This window comes from Orbicella franksi, chromosome 11 (genome assembly GCF_964199315.1).
Source record: "Orbicella franksi chromosome 11, jaOrbFran1.1, whole genome shotgun sequence".
Lineage (NCBI taxonomy): Eukaryota > Metazoa > Cnidaria > Anthozoa > Scleractinia > Merulinidae > Orbicella > Orbicella franksi.
In genome coordinates this window covers 3,049,751-3,070,986 of record NC_138155.1, presented here as the reverse complement: position 1 = coordinate 3,070,986, position 21,236 = coordinate 3,049,751, and the positions used below count along the sequence as shown (strand labels likewise).

The following is a 21,236-nucleotide window of genomic DNA, read 5'->3' as shown; positions in this document are numbered from 1 at the left end:
GGGGAGGGGGGAGGGGGATGAAGTGGCCAGTTAGCACGCTACACTCTAGGTATCGGCGAATTAAATACCGGGGGACGGGCGCCGACCCTACCATTTGCCTCCCTTTTCCTAAGATGACTGACATTTCAGGCTAATTTCCCACCCCCACTCTAAACCAGAGAACCGTGAGCTTTGAATAATTCACTCCGCGATACAAAACCCTCGCTTTTACTGATAAGTTGCACAACTTCCGCCGAAAGAAGAAACATCGAAAAGATTAAGCAAGGTTCATATATGATGAAATCCCGATTTATTGAACGTACCCTAGAGTTCTCCAACCTCCCGCAAAATAGTCTACTTCTGGCTCTCTCTGGCGCCAACGCTTCTCGGAAGAGAGGGCTTTCTCTTCCGTGAGCGTAGCGTTGCGTGAAATAACACTAGAACTGGACCAGCAAGGAACTCATATCTGTAACGGTGTAACGCCCGGGTGAACAGACAGGGAACATGATAGGGGACAAGCTGTGAAATGTAGGAGGAAACACATGGGGGAACATACAGGGAGCTCTTTAGGGAGCGAAGGATATAACGCAGACAGGGAACTCATTGCATGGGAACGCAGAAGTTTGTGATGCAGGAGAAAACACACGGGGGAACAGCCAGGCAACTGTGAGACAAGAGGAAACGCAGAAGGGAATGTTCTTTGTGACACGAGAAAACGCAGAGGGTAACCAACAGGAAGTGTATATATAAAGAACGGTTTAACAACTTAAAAAAAAAAGGCTTGAATTTCTCTCCGTGGTTGTCAGAATTATAGCATTTCTTCCCACTAGTACAGCAAGAAACACGAGATTCATGTGGATGAACATTTATTACGGCTTAAACCGGGGAAGGAAAATGCACAGAAAAGTTACAGCAATGTATATTAATTTTCAACTTTAACTTTTAATTTCATATAATATATTTAAAAATTTGTACAGGCACACCAGCTAGCCGCTATAACGAGGCCAGCTAGTTTCAATAAATAAACTTTCAATGTATATATATAAATCTCTACATTTAGTTGTAGGCTGTTTTGCCATATACACATCCGCCATTCCTTCTTTCATTCCTAACCGTTACGTAACGCGTCATGTAACGCTTCTCAATTTGGAAGCGTTGCGTGACGAGCCAATAAGGCTGCTGCACAGAGGCCCTATATAGACGATACTTTTTAAAATTTATTACTTTTTTTGTTAATTATCATTATTATTATCAATAGGACGCGTTAATAAAATCGGGCGTTGCGAAAAAACGTAATTATACTTTTCTAAAAATAAAATTTGCGTCATTTGCTGGTTAATAAATATGGAATTCTTTCAAAACTGCTTAATGTATGTTTTTAAGTTGAAATCTGTACAACTTTTTCGATATTTAATCGGACGGGTATAAAAAAATGCTGCTTTTTTGTAGACACGAAGTCGCACTACAAAAGGCACTTAGCTCCTATAAAATCCATTGTAAAACAGTATCTGATTTGAAGTTTTACTTCCAAAGTGTTTGAAAAAAAATATATGAATCTATTTCAAACTGATATTTTCGCCGCTATCTTGGTTCGAGAACCCAAACGTGCAAATAATTATGCCAAATATAATATCCTGTAAGTTGACTAAAGGTAAGTGCCTGGAAAAATGGTAACATTTTGAAATATAAAGTTCGTCACTTAATTAAGAATGCTTTTCAATTCCGGTAAATGCACAAACTTTAGCTGTTCTGTTCCTGTCTCCTCGATCGTAATTTTTCACAAGATCGATCCTTTTGCAAAATAGGAGCACAGAGTAACAAGATAGCAAAACATGGAGGACGAAGCAAGACTTTTTGTCAAAACAAATCACCGAGGTCTTACTAGCCTCGCTTTAATGCAACTCGTCCCAGGCCGACCGAGTTGTCCGCCATATTTTTTCCGGTGTGTAAAAGTTACAACATTTGCCAGGGCACATACCACCACGTTTTAACAAGAAATGTTGATTTTTATAGTGCGACTTCCTGTTACAAAATACCAAATAAACTGCTTTCCTTGGAGAAGGCGCCGCATTCTAAGGATTATATTCCTAGCCATATAAAGCAGCTGAGAAGTCATTTAAATAATCCAAGGTTTTGATCAATATTGCAATTTTTTTTTCTCGATCTCTTATGAGTGAAAAATTGTTCTGATCGTGTCATTTATAATATTTTGCTTTAGAAGACACTTATTAGGAGCTTCCTAATAAAAGATTGTTACTACTTAACTATACAAAAAAAATGCGGTAGAATGCCTCAAAATGAGTTAATTTCTTCGTATTATTGATTGCCTGCAATTTGGTTTTTAAAATGGTACAATAAATCTAGTATAACAGAGACGTACTTTCGTAAAATATATATATATCGAAGTCGTTTTATTAGTGATAAACCAGCTGGTTTCAAGAAATTTCCAAGTTCAAGCGTACGAAAAATAGATTTTACCATTTGTTTTCTTTCCCCTTAAATTCGTTTTCGCAGCTAGCATAAAAATAAGTTAAACAAATTGGGCGAAATCTTGAGATAACGAAATTCCCCTCTAAAAATTAAAGCTTGAGTGTAAAGTCACTTTCTTTGCTGTTTTAAACTGCCTAATGTTTAATTGCTTCTTTGCGAAAAAAATGACTTCGTATATCGTATATACCTGTTGGTTAACTGCCATTTAAAAAGAAGCAATGTCAAGACCTAGGAGTCTGGGATCAAGCGCTCTCAAATTGTGTTCCAGTCCACAGCGGACACTTGCGAGTGATGGTAGACAATTACTGTTTTTGAATAACTGATGTGTCTTTTTAGAAACTTCTGGGTTCAATCTTTGATTAACTACAAAATGTCACCCACGCGCTTAGCATTGACATTACTCCTTTCAAATGGTTCAACTTAATTTGACGCTTCCTTATATATCGCAACGTAACGTTATATAAAGTAACGTAACGAAATGGCATGTAATGAGACACTTTGTACAGCGGACGCCTTCTTGCTCTTGTTGCGTTACAGTTAACCTTCTGGTCAATATTCCTTTGAGGATAGGATTGCCTGACAATAAATACTTCCGTGGGCCTTGTAACGCAATATTCAGGCTGTTTTAACTAAACAACTCTCTTTCTCAGTGAAGTGATAATATCTTTACCTCTGAATGGCAACAATTGTAAAAATTCCTACGAATGGAAATATGTACACCTATTGGAACTAACTGAAAAAAGCTCCTAAACTCAGGTGTCGTCTTCTGCAAGGGAATAGAATGCAGAGTTAGTCGACATTGACTAAAGGTACAAATTGCATAGCTTTCTTTCTTTCTCTGGCTTTGACAATAGAGAAAGAATGAACTTTCTTGAACTCCAAAAAGCGCGAGTCCTTACAAGTGTTTCTGGAGAAGCGGTCAAGCCGAATGACGTCAAAAAGATACTTTACGTTACTAAGCAACGACCTGCAAAGATCGCGGGCTCATACAATCTGAAGGAGGAATCAGGAGTTGCTTCGGTCTAACGGGGTGGGGGGAGTATAAGATTAGCTCTCATTTGTGATCACTAGATTTCTTTTAAGAAATTCATCTAAACCGTTGATGAATAAGTTTTTTTTACCTTTGACCATTTCAATTTGTAATCCTACGTCACTTTCAGGACTGCAAACACCACATCTGCCTCCACATTTACCTATAACTTGAAGTCCTTCCTGGAAAGGGACAAATCAAAAACAACATTTCAGTAAACATCAAGACAAAAAAGTAAACGCTTTGTACAGAAAATAATCATACGTTCACACTAAGCTCCTTTCACTTTTCCCTTTGACAAACTTCAAAACTGATTAAACACGATATCGCGATCCTTTAAAACTTTTAAAAACACTCAGTTTTTTGAAAATTTAGTAACAGCACAAAATGAGAATGACGATCAAGAATTATTACCAACGTTCACTTAGATCTGCGCAGAAAAAGAAAAAAATTACTGCATAAAATAAAGAAGTATGTAAAAACTAGATCGATAGCCGACCACGACCGCGGTGACTGTAGACCGATTTTAAAAAGAGTCAATTTCCATTCAAGATAACAACGCGAGTTTTGTGTTGCAACAAACCGAGAACATTAACCCTTTGGATACCAAACTTTAGCCAGAAAATACCTTTTAGTCAGGTTTTTTAGCCGCCATGACGCTAAATAAGCCTAAGTTTTGCTAAGAAAGCTTTTTTTACTAAAAGGGGAGATTTTTCGAGGATTAGGCACAAAATTGAGCAAAATTTCAATTCCGGGCATGCGCAAAAGCCAATTTTTTTTTTTTTTTTTGCCATTAACCGTTCTCAATTTTGTTTGTTGCCCCTTTCCTTTCTGTTTTTCTCGACCCTTTTACACTGGCTACCCTTTGCGTTGTATGTTCTTTCTGGCTGCCGTCAAAAGTTGGATGTTAATCACGGGCGAAGCCTAGAAATAGACCTTGATCAATCACTGGCGTAGCGGACCATTTTACCACCGTTTTTACACCAAAACTGATAACGTTGTTTTTCGATTTGCGACGTCGGAATGTCGTCGATATCTAAACCTGACCATTGTGCGGAAAGGCCTAGCCTAGTACTACTATCTGCTCATCAAGAATGTCTGATGACATTTAAATTGATGACGTCACAAGTGGTACAAAGAGCACGACCATTAAGTGGCCGTATATGGCCACTTGGGCGTCAAGGGATTAAAAGTTCTATCGCATAAGTACTATGACATATTTTGGGACCTACATTATTGATAAACATGTGATCAGAAACAGAGAAACAGGGCTCTATTGTTTCCGCCTCATTTTTGTAACTTATTTTCCCGAAAAAAATTGCAGACTGACTTAAGTCTAAACTATATATTCCTATGTTATTTTCCTACTGCTGTTATCATACCTACCGGATATCTGTAGATAATTTGAGAATATGCCTGCCCAGTGGAGCCCCACATTACTTTAGAAGTTAACTTGATGCCAGTATCCCGTAAATTGATGCTAAAACGACCCTGAAAATTAAAATAGCCGGAAAACTTTAAATTTGTCGCCACGCTCTTCATATCAAGAGAGAACTTACACATCAAGCGGCTCATTTTCAATTGTAACGATTTTCACTATGTGGACAGAGCCACATTAATTTTTACTTCCAAGCGAGGGTAAAAAGTGAAGGTGGGTATCCTTGCAGAAAACAACGTTGTCTTTATTTTTAAGTGGTGTACTTTCGGCTGCTCAGGTTGCCTAGGAACAACCTCTGCGACAACTAAGGTAAAGTCTGCATACGAGCCAAGTGGCGCATCAGGCCGGAGCTTATCCCAGTTTTTGTAGCATGAAGCGACCAGGAGTATTTCTACACCCCCTGGATGGGATGCTAGTCCATCGCAGGGTTACCCCCAGCATTGAATTCGCCGGTACTCATTTATACACCTGGGTGGAGAGAGGCACTGTGAGAGTAAAGTGTCTTGCCCAAGAACACAACACAATGTCCTCCGGCCAGGGTTCGAACCCGGACCGCTTGATCCGGAGTCGAACGCATTAACCATGAGGTCCCTGCTCCTCTACTACGACAACTACATAAGAACTTCATTAAGCGGAAACTGCAGGCCACTTTCATTTTATCTATTTATTTTGTTTTACTTTACCTGTGGACATTTTCCATGAGCACTGTAGCAATCTCCTGCTGTTCCATATGGTGGAGGAGTTAAACCCCTTGTCTCTGCAAATTGCTTGTCTTCCGCTGAATGGAGAACGAAAATTATTGTCAGAAAATGTTAATGAAGCAAATATGATATTCAGTGCCAAGCTATGATTGATTGAATGCCTGTTGCTAAAAAACTGTCGGAAAATTAATGCAAGCGTTCAAGAAAAGCGTTTTGGAAAAGCTCTGTTTTCGAAACGCATTGTTATGGGCGGAAGGCCCAACCGTAGAAATAAAGCTGCGTTTTCAAATTTCTCCGGCGTAGTGTGAACGCTGCCTAAAGAGTTATGGAAACTCTCTTGAAACTCAAGGTGAACACCGTAAAAGCTGTGGAAATAGCTTTCCTTACCCTCCCGAACAAGAAAAATAGGGAAAACAAACAGGTGAAGTACAACTATAAATAATATTTGGTGTAAGAAAACTGAGAAATTATATCTCCGAGTTAAAGGCAATTGGCGCTAACTAATGTCTTGGTACTACAGTTGAACCTGGCTTATTCGAACTCGGTTATTTCGAATTCCTCGTTATTTCGAACTCAAAACAATTTCCCTCGGATTTGCCCTTCAGTCATTTACTATCGGCTATTTCGTTTCCCCTGCGAGTTCGAAATAGCAGGGTTCAGCTGTGTATACCACAATGAGCCAGTAAACGAAATTTACTCTGCTGTTCACCTACACTAAGGTAATAAGACCTTTTAAAAAGCGTGAACTCACCGATTATCTTCATGGTGGACAAGTTTATTCTAATTTTCGAGAAATAAGATCCTCCTGATAGCTTGTAATCTTCAGCTTCACAGTTACATTGGTCAAGTTGAGAGCCGTTAGCAGGACATGTCCAAGCATCACGTAATCTACAGACAAAAAGAATTGTAAAATCATTAATGTCCTTTTTAAAGCTCTTTTCACTCGAGTGCCGAAAGTAATTCGTAGTTATTGTGGTATTGTAAACTAGGTTAAGCGATTGGCGCAAGAAATCTCGCGCCACTTTGTCAGCCAATCAGAAGCAAAACAAAATCCACTCGTGATTCGCTCGCGCACGTTTTCCCGCGCTTGGCACAAGCGATATGTATTTGCTTGGATCTGATTGGTTTATTGGATTGTGTATGTCCTTTGCGATTGGCCAGAGTGATTATTATGGTTTTTATTCATAAACTTTAACTTGTGTTAACCTAAGACAACGTACGCATATAGTTTTACTTTATAAACGTAGCACATTTAAACAATAAAGACCCACGTTACCTTTTAGGATAAATTTCTGCGAAGTTAGTGGACGGGCCTGCTTTGAGCGTGACATACTCCTTCGGTTTTTCTGACGTCATCGCGTGACAATACACCTAACGTGACATAAAGCACGGTAGACTGAATGAGAATATCGCAAAGTAACTTAAGATCAGTCATATTAATTGCCCTAAAACGTAAATGTTTCGGTAGCAGCTCCAGTAAAATGGTTTTTAATATGGACAAAAATGACAAACATGTTATGTTGTCCGAGTTAATGATCGTCAGAATTTTGCCGTTGTGTGAAATGTAACCTAGCCTCTGCATGGAAGCGAGGTTTCAATCAATCAATCAATTAATCTTTATTTAAACAGGAAAATCTTATCATAAAAATGGTCTTCCTAGGAGTCGTGTAAAAAATTACAAAGAATAAATTAACTATGTCAACAGGAATGGATTAACTAACATTACATTACATTGTAAATGGTTTGAACCCAGGAGTATCAGTAGTTCGTATAGTGTGATCGTCCGGGTGAGTGTAGTTCTGAAAAGAACTGTTGTTGGTGACTGACGTTTCGACAACCTGAGCGGAAGTCATCTTGTCCACCTTGACTCTGAAGATGACTTCCGCTCAGGTTGTCGAAACGTCAGTCACCAACAACAGTTCTTTTCAGAACTACACTCACCCGGACGATCACACTATACGAATTACATTACATTAACTAACGAACTAATGAACTAGCCCACAGCAAAAACCTATGTAACAAAACTTTCTCTAATTTGCAGTGCACTAAAAATAATCTTTCCCATTTACTGAGGTTTTAACCAGTTTTCAACTAGATAGGTGTCTGATTTCCGATGGATTCTTGTTCCACAGAACAGATCCTCTATAGGTTTGGGTTGACCCTGTGATGAAACTAGTTAGTAGGATAACAAAATAATTGACATGTGAAAATAACAAGGTTTGTATCTTAACAAAGTCAACCCCAGCCTCGCTTCTGTTCAAAGGCCTGACGACTAAGCATGGATCTGTAAAATGGACTATTTGCGGTATTTAAGTAATTTTACCTGAAGTTCTTTTCCTTCAACTGTCAGAGTTTGTTCACCATCTGTGAGAATTCCTTTCGTTAACTGAACTTCTTTGCAGCTTGTTGGTGGACCTTCCAAAATTAAACAGATTGTTTATTGACGCTTACTAGTGAGTAACTACCAAGCGCGCCAAGTAAATACATATGCATGCATTGCGGGCCTAAGCGCAAACAATAACGGGTTTGTCACTTACAAGCTTTCATTTGACACAACCGCGCGGGGTCTGGTTTGTTTGATGTAGGCGATGTACAGGAAGAGTCATCAAGATAAGTTCCATTTCTAGCCAGGCATTTGACAGCTCTCTTCATGACTCCGCTGCCACAGCTGACGGAGCACTGTGAAGAAAAGAAGAGAATGAGCTCATTCTAGTTTGTTTACAGGTACTCTGAACACTAGCTTCAACCACATAGCCAGCCCTGGTGTACATGGCTGCTCAAACCGTGAATGTCAGATCATCACTTTACCTGAGACCAGGGTCCGACTCGCCAGAACAGAAAACCGCCACACTCCCCCAGGTTACACTGCCGCCAAACGGGAGGCTTTGTGAGTCGGTCACATCCGGTGTTCGAGGACAGGACTCTATCGAGTGTTGTGGCACATTCAACTGGTCTGTATTGATAACCACGTCCACAAGACTTGGAGCACTGTAGGCACAGAAAAACACGGTACCATTTTAGCGAAGGTTCAGTTACTTAGTCTATGAAATCGTGCGGCAAAACAAGCAAATACATGCGCACAAATGAAATGGGTATCGCTGGGGCGGATACAGGATTCTAGAGAAGGGGATTAGAGATACGGACCACCGAAGGCGGCCCACTGTAGGGGGTCCGGGGCATCCTTGCCCGAAAAAATTTTTAAAACTGAGGTCCGCGGAAAAGGGATTTCCAGCATTCTGAGGCCAAGTCAGTGTGCTTAATACTTTCTTAAAATACGATTTAATGCCACAAAAAGTAAAACATAAATACTTTTATATACAAATACCTCAAACGTTTGCAAGTTGAGACAAGCATTTAATGTGTCCCCCGAAAAACGCTCCGATAGTCTACATAAGCTGTCAATCAAAGTGAACTTCTACTCCAGGCGAAAAAGTATTTTACCAATATCTCTGGAAATATTTGATCTTTTAAATACTTTTCTTGGGATCGACAGATGTGACCTGAACCTTTACTTAAAATCCAAAAATTAAAGTGCCTCTTTATACTACCCTACTTATCTTTCCCTTGTCAAATACAAATATCAACTGTACACAAATCAAATTATTCCATGTTTTGGCTGTAATTTCAAGAACTTCAATTTTCGTACCCCTGCTTATTGTGCTTTTACCGTATTCCGTTTTCCCATAACAGGTGTACATTAAATAACAACCTCTCCAACTTATTTGCGTCTATGTGACAGATCATACTGTACACTGCCACTGACTTACAACTGGTCTGAACAGTAAAAATGAAAGAAGAGGTTTGAGCTGAAACAACACCCGTAATATCACTAACAACTACAGCCTTGGACAAAATTATTGAAATACTTTGCAATACCTTGCCCTCCCACAATGTATTTTTCACCAAATGGGCCCAGAAACTCACCAACCTCGTTCCCAGGGTCTCTCATCTTACCGCCCCCTGGAGCGAGCGAAGAGAGGGGCTCGCTCCAGGGGGCGGTAAGATGAGAGACCTTGGGAACGAGGTTGGGGTTCGAGAGCAAAGAATTACAGCGCGAAAAATGGAGCGAGTAAAAGAGGGGGAAGGGGGAGGGGAAGGAAGAAAGGAAACGCTTACAGACAAACCCATGGATTTTGAAAACCGCCCACTTGGCCTTTCATGCCTCAGTGCGCACACTGAGATTTCGTGCTGTCATCGGCTGTCATAAATTAACCAATAAAATCTTCGGCCTTCCGTAGCGGAAGTGAACTTTGAACCAAAATAAACTTTAACTTGTCAAAATATGTCTGAAACAACGAGCACACGGTGGGAACGGAGAAATCTCGATGAATTAAATTTGGTAATTTATAATCAAGCTATATTTCTACTCAATCCGTCTAAAAGGAAGGACTGCAAGGGTGAAGTTTTAGCACAAATCTGCCAGAAAGTTAAAAAGTGAGAAGTATTCAAGTCGCGTTAGTAATCCTTGTGCTCGCAAGATTCGAAATTTCGGATCACTGTATTCATTCGTCCAGGAATCGAATGAATTAAGCACCGAATATAATGAAGTAATCACCGAACAAGGAAGTACCGAATATAATGGCCTTTGCACCGAATATAAGGAAGAGAGCACCGAATATAATAGTGTTAGCACCTATAATAATGAAGAAAACACCAAACAAAGTTAGAACCGTATATAACGAAGAAAGCACCGAATATAATAAAAACAGCACCGAATATAATGAAAAGAGCACCTAATATAACGAAGAAAGCACCGAATATAACGAGAGAAACACCGAATATAATGGAATAAGCATCGAATGTAATGAAGACAGCACCGCATATAAAGACATAAGCACCGAGTATAATGGAATAAGCACCGAGTATAATGAGTTAATCACCGAATATAATAACATAAGTACTAAATATAATGACATAACCACCCAATATAATAAAAAAAAGTATCATAAGACAGTTCTGGCGTTCCATAGAAACGCTTGCTACGTAGGCTAATGATCAGGTGATGTAGCAACTCTCGTAACGTATAACGTGATTGGCTCGCTACCCTGGCCAAAAACAAAAGACTAACCAATGAAAACAATGTCTTAGACTTAAAAACAATAGAAGCCCCTCGCAACACCAAACAATAGCAGGTTACGAGAGCTTGCGAAACTACCGGATGATTCGCGAGTCGGCGTGAGATTGATCAATATTTCTTCTGTAAAAATGGCTCTTTCCATCAGCAAAACCGCAACTCAATACAGGGTCGATTCTCCTTCGAACTATCGTTCGATTAGTACTTTCCCCTGTACTGAGCTTGGATGTTATTCTATCGACAAAGATGGAACTCTTCACAACAATGACAGAAGAGAGCTTCGCAGTTTGAAAACCAACTATGAGCAACTTCTTGGAAGTGATCTTTCTGTTGGTTTTACTCGTGCCGAAGGGGATTACTTCTTTAAAAATATTGAGAGGCCTTTTGATGCTTTATTGTACTGGACCGTGCAAAACAAAGACAAACTTCTGAAGGAAGACGAAACAGGCGGAAACAAACGGTTAGTTGATGATGATAACTTAGGCCCGTTCCAAACGCCGCTCCATTCATGCGCCGAACCTAACTGATGGGTTAAGTACGGCAGAAGAGCGGCGTTTGAGGCCCAGTTCAGACGTCGTGCTTCTGCCGTGCCGAACTAAATTCAGGAATTACGTTCGACAAAAGCACGGCAGAAGCACGGCGTCTGAATCAAACTTCTGAACGGCAGCGATTCAAACGTCGTGCCTCTGTCGCGCCAAACAAAATTCAGTAATTATATTAATTGCTGGTTTTCAGTGTCACGCAATTCAAAATAGATCAAAATAAAAATCAAAACCGGTCAATATATAAAGTCCAGAATCTGGAAAACGAAAGAACGTAAATATGCAAAGACTCTCGCCAAAATTCTGGTCACAGCAATTGTTCTTATGCGAGATATGCGGAGAAATTTTTTACCCAAATTTATGGAGATTTGTATGGAGACGCCATGCTGGTGCCCATCCATATGGGCACCAACATGGCGGCCGGAAACCAACAGAAACATCTGTCACTGAGTTTTGCTACAAAAGCGTGGATTTATCCCTCAAGGAACTCTTAAACATTAAAATAATACTTTTTCTAAGACATGAACTGTTCAGATAGCCAAGTTCCCCGAAATAAGTCACTTTTTTAACCATCATGACAGCCCTCTAGGCCGTCATGTCAATGCCGCGTCAAGCAAAAGCTTGGAAATTCAAGCGTAGTGTATCACAAAACCAAGAACCCATTCGGAGCGAAAATTTGTATGAACATTAGTTTTCAGCTGCTCTTATACATCATTTAAGTAAAATCTCAGGAAGATCAATAGTTTTGTAGTTCGAATTTTAGTGACGTCATTTTGGCGGGATTGCGTTCCCACGGGGAGTTAGGAGGAGAATTGTTACGAGTCATCAGTAACTTCTAAATTTGATTCGACTCTGGCACGACGTCTGAATCAGAGTTGTATTTCTGCGGTGTCATAGTCGAACCAAATTGCAATTGAGTTCGGCAAGGCAGAAGCACGACGTCTGAACTGGGCCTGGATCAGTTTGGTTCGGCAGATTAGGTTTGGTGCGGCAAACAACATTAAATTCGGCAGGGTCTGTCGCACTATGCGACGTTGGAGCGGCAGCTGATTCATACAGCGTTCTCCTCATGTGTCGAACCTAATGCATAAATTACTGTAATTTATTTTTCATACAACAGGACTCGTGATTGGCTCAAAATTGAGTGGCGTGACCATTTATGTATGAAGCTCGAAGTCGTCGGTAAAATAAAGACAACAAAATACCAGTATGCCTTCGATTTATGAGAAACGGGACTGTATAAACGAGTTTCTTTAGCGCAAATTCATTTTTTGCTTTTTCTTCGTGATAATTAGATTTCCCTTTAACAAGTCGATTAAACCGGGAGAAAACCTGTCTAAATACAATCACTGAATCTTGAGTACTAGTTTGAATTTGCTTGCCTAATTAAATGTTGCTATAACAGCGAAATGTTAGTCACAGCTTTTCTATTTGGACAGCGTTCTTGAATTCAGAACGAATATTTTCTCGTCGAAAATTGTTACCACGGTTTCCCGAATTAGGTTCGACGCTAGTACGCCGTCTGAACCAGCCGTCGCTCCAAAGTCGCTCCAAAGTCGCTCTAAAGTCGTTTTAATCAGGTTTGGTTCGCCACATGAGTGGAGCGGCGTTTGGACCGGGCGTTAATTTCTGCGTCAATCTATTTAGCTATAAATGTTGTACTGGTCGGGTTCGGGTTTTGTTAGCAACGGATTTTTGTAAACAGCGACAAATCGAAAATCCTGGCACAAATAAGAAAACTCTACTCGTCTCCCAAGGCTTAATACATTGTAATTGCACCATTTTGCTGCACTCATCTAAGGTTCGCTGAATTTACTGATTCTAAGTGTTGAACTTCTGCTTTTTAGATTATTTTATTTATTAGTACTTCTTGTTCAGGTTTACTCAGGGACCGAACTATGCTTGTGTCGAGATTGAGCCCTTTTTCTATTCAAAACTCTATGAGATTCTTGAACTGCCATGGTTTATTTATTGGCACTTCGTGTCGATCTTGTTCTTTATTCGGACCGAACTGTGCCCAGAGTTTATTCGAGACGGACAGATGCCATTGATACGTTTCAGTGTCGAAGAGTTCACTTTTTAGAACTCTATTCCCTCGTCTTTTTAAACTGTGTACAGTTGTCTATATTTCGTGGTGTCGGTCAGTCTTATTTTACGTTGATCACCTAAATCAAGAATCTCTCCTTCAGTGAAAGAAACAGAGAGGATCTTTGTGACGAAGACAATATATCAGCTTCTGAAGAACAAGACACGCCTGGAAGCCCCAATCCCTACGATCGCCACAATGCTAGTGTCAGTCAAACGACAAAGTCTGCCGGAACACGAGAAGGACAGTACCGACCTACTCATAGTAAAACCTTTATCGATACGCTACAAACGGCAAAACGAGAGAAGGATGAGCTCAAGATAAAATCAGTGGACTTCTCCACAACCCATTGAAGAACCTACATCGTAGTTAACCTAAGAAAAAATTCTTATCATAAAGTAGAAATAGGAAAAAGTCCCTCTTGTGGTTGTGCAGATTTCGTGAAAAATTTTGGAAAAGAATTATGTTAACATATAATATGGACATTACTTAACATATGTCGACTGCCGGAGAACAGTAATCTGTTGCATCAGCTGTTTTTAACTGATAACGAGGCCTTGTCTTTTGTTGGAAATTCCTACTCAGTCATTCCACAAAGCCTGACGTATAAAAGGGCACCAACAAAACTAGAAAAGAAATAATACAGGAACTTCTTTCAAATGACCCTCGTAATAAACACCAACAAGTCTGCCTAGAATTAAAGAAAAAGAAAAGAGGACCAGCACCAAGATGCCAGGCTTGTAGAAGAATACAAAATGAAGATGAATTAACCGTCAACGTTAAAGGGCTTTATGTCCCTTAAGAACAGAATTTCTTTACAGAAACAATGTTTTATTTTTGTCCGAAACAACAATGCACAAATAATATTATGCATAGGACTAATTTAAAACCACCGGATAGAATCAGAGCGGACAGATCAATTAGTGACGATAGCATCTTTGAAAGATAATGGTTTGCCTTTGTAATACTGTAAAGTGATTACAAATTTTAGGGATCGATGCGTTTGAACTTCGTGGGTTCGTTGTTTGTCTAGCTGAAGGGATGTGTTTGAATTTTGAGAGTTTGTTGTTTGTTTTGCTCCCTACTTCTTGCAAATAATGGTAAACTAAAATTTTAAAATTTACTATCCGCTAATTTCAAAGCTATTGGAAAACTGGGAAACAATAAAAGTTCAATTTTTCGGACCCGCGACAATTTTCTTTGACAATTACGACTGAGCCGCGTACAAATACGATTGAGGCATCTCGCTCACTTCGAGTGCGATGTGCGAGCCTGCGAGCCGGAGTCTATTTTTGGGAGCCACTGCGTTTTCTTTTCTGGTTTTCTTTTTGAGTTTTCAATTTAACGTTAACGTTTTACTCAGTAAATGCTACACTTGGAAGAAGAAACAAAAGTTTTCGATTTTCTTTCGTGCGTGAAATTCCGCGCAGGTAGTTTTCCGTCTGTATCAAAACGGATTTTGAAGGTCAGTTTGTAGTTTCAGATATGAATGAAATATTGAGTTTCCCTCGCAACTTTTTGTATCATAATGTTGCCGTTATGTAAAATATCCAAATATGAGCAGGGAAACGTTCAAATGAGGCGAGTTTTAGGTAATTATCAAGATGATATATCGGGAAGCACCGCCAAGAAAGATGCATAATTTATTATTATTTTTTTGGCTCCCAGTTGTCCGTTGTTTTGTCTCTTGGGAAACCAGCCCCTTAATTGTTTTTTTTTTAATAATTCCCCCGTAAAATCGAAGGACTGGGCGACTGCTTATTTCGCACAATATAAAAGTTTGGGGATAAAACCCATATTCGCTCGCCCCATGAAAGTCAGTACAATTTACTGGGCTGAAAAAATCACAACTCCTTGCAAACCAAATAAAGATTAAGCAGAAATTTCCTCTGTACCAAACTTGTGGGGTACACCTTAACTCGCACACTCACAACTCACTTGTACTCGACAAATCCTCGCTTAATTCTCTTCCAGTGTTACAACGCGTCCTATTTTCTGTGTTCTCTCGATAAAAACCTTTTTCACAATCACTCGTTTCTGCGATTACAATGTTAACGAATCTCGTGATCCTAGTTGTCAACTTATGAAATTGTCACGCTGTCACGACAATTCCGTTTACCTCGCTTGCAGCTACCAAAAAGCAAGATGGGAAAAATGTCCTTCCTATAATATCTGCTTAATTGGTAGAAATAAAAAAAAAGAAAGGAAAACTTTCCATCACCTCACTTGCCATGCTACAGTACACCAACACATGAAGACCGCGGGTGTTTTCCATTACGCCAAAGATTCCTGAAATTTCGGTCGGAAGTTAAATGGAAAGGTCTATTTTGGTCTCTTCCGACCGGTCCGACCGAAATTTGCCGTTCCGTTTTTGACAAACCGGTTCACTGCCCTGCTTCTCTTCACTTATGTAGGGAATTCGGAAAAGGAATAAAAAATGGTAAGAATCCGATTCCTCTTGGTTGGCCCGGTTTGATCGGAAAGTGTCGTTCCATTTTCCTCGGTTATTGGCACAATGGAAACACCCCGTATGTAATAAATACCATATCAGGGCATTGTGCCCATTTTTGGATTTTTTGGCGGAAATCTTTTGAGGCTCGCAAAAAGAGGCTTGCGGCTCGAGGCTCGGGCTCGCAGGCTCGCAAAATAGCCTCCCCCGCTCACTTCCATCACAAGTTACTGACGCAAATACGCTTTTCTTAATTTCTTATAATAAAGGTTGGATTTCGACTTTGTTGTAATGCGTGGAACACTGAAGCGACTCTTAGCAACAGTGTTCAACACAGGCAATTTCAAGACACCATGGAAAATGTGCGCTGTAAAATACAATGGGACAATCTACATCAGCCACGTGGAGGAGGTCAGACCCGCCCCAACGGGAGGTGATATACGAGAGCCGAAGCTTCGCTGCCATTCCAGGGAGGAAGAAGTTGGAAAAATTTCTTACATGGGAAAGCAGTTCGAGAAGGTAATCTCTGAAGCTCAGACCCAAGATACAAGTTCTGCCAATGGAGACAGAGGTATTACTGTGAAGGAAAGAGAAGGGTTTTATTCCGTGTCAGTTGGTACCTTTGGTGGACGACACCGCTTGCTGACAAGATCCGAGGTTGACGGCATTGAAAATGTAAGGAACAATATAGTAGAACCCCACGTATAAGAACCTAAAATTTAAGAACCTGTCAGTCAGAAATTTTTATTTAAAGCACCCTTCACAAAACAACCATTTCAGGCTGAAATTTCAAAGTAGGTTTCAAAGTAATATAAAGTCAATCTGTTTTATTTTCTTGTAAATAATACAATACTGTATACAGTACTCTGTAATACTGTACAGTAGAGTGAAATACAGTCTGTAACTAGGAGTATACTATAGACTCTTTAATAAGTTGCGAAGTGTTGTGTTTTCAGCACTTGACGTCACATTTTTAAATTTGAATACTGTATGAAAGGAATTGAAAAGAATAAATTCAGTGACATCAAGTGAGGATAACACAACACTTCGGTACCTAGTGAAACGGTCTATACTTTGCAAAACAATAAAAAACAATAACATTTGCATAACTAAGCACTATTTTGTATGATTTATGTGCCTTTAATGTTTGCACTCTACTATATTCGTTGTAACTAGCATGAAAATGTGTGAATAATTTAATATAAAAGGCCACACCCACCAATACAGGTACATACCAAAAATTAAGAACCCATTTAAGAACCTAGACAACCTGATTTCAAGTTAAGCACCATTTATGTAAGAACGTGTTCAGGGTGACTTGGAAAAATCTAGGTTCTTATACCTGGGGTTTACTGTATAAATTTTATTTCACGACGAATAAGTTGTCCGACATAAGGAGATCATACTTTGTGACAGACATCACAAAGTGTCCCCTAACCCTAGTCCTTAACAAAATAGTCACAGTTTTGTGACACACGAAGAGCGAGACACTGTGACACTTTGCTATGTCAATTGTGACGAACCATGAATCTCATGATATAGGCGGAGAATGTGAAAAAGCATCAAGAAAGAGAACAAAACGTAGCAAAAGAGTAATAACGGATAATTAAGAAAAAAAAACTGTTGTCTTGGGAAGTGAGAACCAATTTGTGACAGAGTAACTAATAACCCTGCATAAAAAACGCTCCAAAATATGCAACATGACACCCGGCTAACGGAGGATATCCCCTCCAACACATTTTCTTCCTAATTCCTTCGTCAAACGCCGGAAAATACATTTCACGTTGTTCTTTTCATTCCCTCCAAAGGGTACGTACATCGAAATGAAAATGTGCATGGAATACAAAGGCCGAGAGGAATGGAAGTTTCCGATGTACAAACTACGCGACTGGTGGTACCACATGTATGCTGGAGACATGAAGAAAATTATCTACGGGATACGAGATGGCACACGCCTAGTACGTTTGTCAAGCCTAAGCAGAGAAAGCATACCCTCACAGATCCGATGCGCGAAGATGTCTTGTCCTCCTGCTGTCGGCCAAGCACTATCAAGCTGGGATCATCATTCTTGTGTAGGATTTACCGATGATTTCTTACAGTGGTTGAAGGGAATTGTAGTGGAGGACGCTTGTGAAGGTTCTGGTCCCGTGGTGCAGTACAAGCTTGAGTGGAATGTTGGATTTTCTGAAATCTCTTGTACACGATCAGAGGCTACAAATTGTGATTATGTCTTGTTGCCCCCATGGTTCACCCAGGAGATGTCCTCAGCTTTTCAAGGCTAGGCGGCAATTGATAGTCTTCAGTCGTCAATCTCCACCATCCACATCTCCTCCACTACTACACTGTTTTGAGATTCAGTTTCGGACCAGGAGCCTGTTTCTCGAAAGTCCCGAAATATTTTGGGCGTATTTTGGGTTGCCTAAATTCCCTTTGAATCTCCAAAACGAAGGCGACTCAAAGCAGAAAACTTCGCAAATACTTCGGGTTTAATTCCCTTGATAACATGTAATAAAAATAACAGCTTTTCATTATGAGCGGATCGGAGTTACACGAATGACCTTTCGAGAGTTTTAAGAAACAGTCCCCTGGCGTGCCTTTTTTTTTTTAAAGCCCTGAAACCTTTTGGGGCGTATTTCAAGTGCCACAATTTTCTCGTTATCTTTAAAAGGAAAACGTTTTAAGCCATGAAACTTTGCAATTGTTTTGCGTCTTCTTGCCTTGAAAATCTGTTGAAAGTCGATTTTTTTCAGAATATATAAACGGATCACTATGATTCTAGAAATAGCTTTTCGGCAAACAGTTTCCAGGTCCCAGTTCCTATTATATCAGGAAACACATTCAGTTATTGCACTCTTCACCTGAGGTTAAAGAAATTTTTCCATCCAAATCTATTTTCCCGGCCTACCGTAGGACTAAGAATCTCGAAGAGATTTTAGCACCATCTATAATAAGGCCATTTTCAATAGATAATCAGGCGGATGGTAGAGCTGGTTGTTTTAAATGTAACAAAAGGTGCGATCTTTGTAAGAACTTTTTAATCCGAGGCTGTAATTTCCAAAGCTCGGCGACTGGCCGCCAATACTCCATGAGGCAAAACCTGTCTTGCTCGTCCCGGAATGTGATTTATTTTGCCACTTGCAATAAGTGTAATTTGCAATATGTTGGTTCATCTTCCACTGAATTTAAAGTTAGATTCCGCAACCATAAATCAACTATGCTCAATAATAAGAGAACATGTGAGTTAGCGGTCCATTTTAATAATCTTCGGCATGATATCTCGCAAATTGGTTTTATCATCGTCATTGAACAAATCACTAAGTTTAAGAATTCCACTCATCTTGATCAGCTTTTATTGACAGGAGAAGTCTATTGGACTGCGCAGTTGTTTACGCTCAATCCACATGGTCTCAACAAAAGACGTGAATTTCGTTCAAAACACCGAATCAATTACAAGAGTCAATTAGTGTGTTTCACAACTCTTGCTGGCGGGATTATCATTATCTATAGTTATTCTTTGTTACACTGAGTGTGTTATAATGGCTTCATGGTTCATTTGCCCCCTTTTTGCGATCCTGTTACTTTTGTTTGTGATGTGCCATTCATTGGCCCTGATTGGGGAATTTATTACTATGTTTAGGGGCCCCTTTTGGGGGTATTGTTATGACGTTTATCTTTACGATCATTCAGGGATCCTTGATGGGGCGTTTGTTACCTTCTAGCCATTGTATCACCCGTTTTGTACTATTGCATCATTTTCTCGCTCAACTTTTTGTTAATTTAGATCCTTTGTCTGATTATGTAATCCTTATTTACATTTCGGTATTGCCTATATATGTTGTACGTTCTTGTGTTTTTGCCATCGTAAATAGTTTTTAGTTTTTAGTTTTTAATCTGACGAAGGCCGAAGGCCGAAACGTTTTTAAAGTAGTCAGACCAGCTAGAAGTTCGTCCCATCGTTTTTCCTTTTATACTTATCTACTTAACGTGATCAAGTAGACTTTGGTCGAGAATCGAACGGGATAGTTTTCCAAGACAACTGGAAATACATATTCCACGGTAGTTTGAGGGATATGATTCACTTTCAACACCACTTTTAAAAATTGGTGTAATTATGCCATTGCACCACGTTTGAGGCATAATACCGGATTTGAGAACTGTGTTAAATAATTTAAGATAGACTGGCATTAATTCATTTACGGCTGATATAATCGTTTCATTTTTGATTTGTCTGAGATAGAGGATTTGCTATTTTTTAGCCTTTCAAATGCGATACGAATTTCAGTTTCATTTATTAAGTAGTCGAGGGAATGTGTTTATAGGTTGTCGTATTTTGTAAATTTCGCAACTGGTTAGTAATCATTTCTTGATGTAAATTAAGGTCATTCCACTGAAATAGAACCTGCACTGAGATTTTTATCAAACTTTGCCGATTGACTGTTTATATTGTAGGAACTTAAATTTGGAAATAAAAATGAGGGGTCCTCATAATCATTTAGGAGCAACAGCACCTTGTTTATACCATATAAATCCTTTTAATAGCACCATGATTATAGTCACGATTGCTTGCTAAAATCACGTTTCCGACGATTGTTTCTTGCTCAACACTGAGAATTGGCCCATATTTATTTTACATAGAGAAATGTATTACTCAATTGAACACAACAGAAAAAAATGATAGGTCACAGTACTCGTTTTCGAGAAAATGACGATTTACTTCTATGACGAGGTCCAGCCGCAAAGAAAAAGCCGCCATTTTTTTAATGCGCACGCGCTAATCACGCGTGAAATTATGCGCAGTAGGGATGCGCAATGCAATACTGGGGAATGACTTTAAGTGGTTCGTTTGAGTGGAGTGATTGGAAATGAGATATTCATATCAAGTTTTCTTCTGTAACTGGAGGGATGCTTGTTTCCTTTACGGTGTCTTCCATTGATTTTAGACAATTTCAAATTTTTTGTTGTCCGAATCATCAACGGTATTTTCAAATTCTAGAATGAAACTTCCTGCAAAATTTAAAAAAAAATTATCTGGAGTGGATTCAGAGCCACCTTAAATAATTGAAAATTTAAGGTAGCTCCAGAATCCGCTCCACAGAATTTTTTTTTAACTTTGCAGAGGTTTATCTTGGCTTTCTGATCACTTTTGTGCGAGTTCGTTTTTCAGATATGAGCAACTAAAACCAAAATATTGGCTGTCTTTGCAAGGCTTCTCTGTTGTCATGGTAACTTGTTACGTCACAAAAAAGACTGCATCTTGTTGAGCAATAATTGATGTTTCACATGGTACCATAACTGCTGTTACGTGATAAAGTGTTGTGGTGTCAATCCTTCTAATAACAAGGCCTCTTGAAAGTGTTGAAACGAACACCGAACACTCCCTAAATCCGCCCCAGGTATTCTTCTGCGCTACAGATACAACATGTCCCTTACCAACCCCATTAACCAAG

The 21,236-nt window shown here is 39.5% G+C and overlaps 2 protein-coding genes across 3 annotated transcripts in view; one reads left to right on the top strand and one right to left on the bottom strand.

The window, feature by feature from the left end:
* LOC145502274 (A disintegrin and metalloproteinase with thrombospondin motifs 20-like) overlaps positions 1-21,236 on the bottom strand; it is a 56,842-nt gene continuing 35,606 nt past the window's right edge. Inside the window, exons 55-63 of one of the 2 annotated variants that reach the window (XM_081481530.1) lie at positions 8,447-8,626; positions 8,176-8,317; positions 7,962-8,053; positions 6,915-7,009; positions 6,390-6,526; positions 5,621-5,715; positions 4,886-4,990; positions 3,591-3,681; positions 1-3,235 (exon numbers count right to left, since the gene is read on the bottom strand). In XM_081481530.1, the coding sequence (XP_081337656.1) occupies positions 3,222-3,235; positions 3,591-3,681; positions 4,886-4,990; positions 5,621-5,715; positions 6,390-6,526; positions 6,915-7,009; positions 7,962-8,053; positions 8,176-8,317; positions 8,447-8,626 (951 nt within the window). In that variant the 3' untranslated portion in view covers positions 1-3,221. The other variant, XM_081481531.1, reaches the window with a different exon arrangement.
* LOC145502285 (decapping and exoribonuclease protein-like) lies at positions 10,191-21,230 on the top strand. The gene is made up of 3 exons (XM_081481542.1): positions 10,191-11,172; positions 16,059-16,464; positions 17,598-21,230. Exons 1-3 carry the CDS (start codon positions 10,844-10,846, stop codon positions 18,069-18,071), a joined length of 1,209 nt encoding a protein of 402 aa, XP_081337668.1. The 5' UTR covers positions 10,191-10,843; the 3' UTR covers positions 18,072-21,230.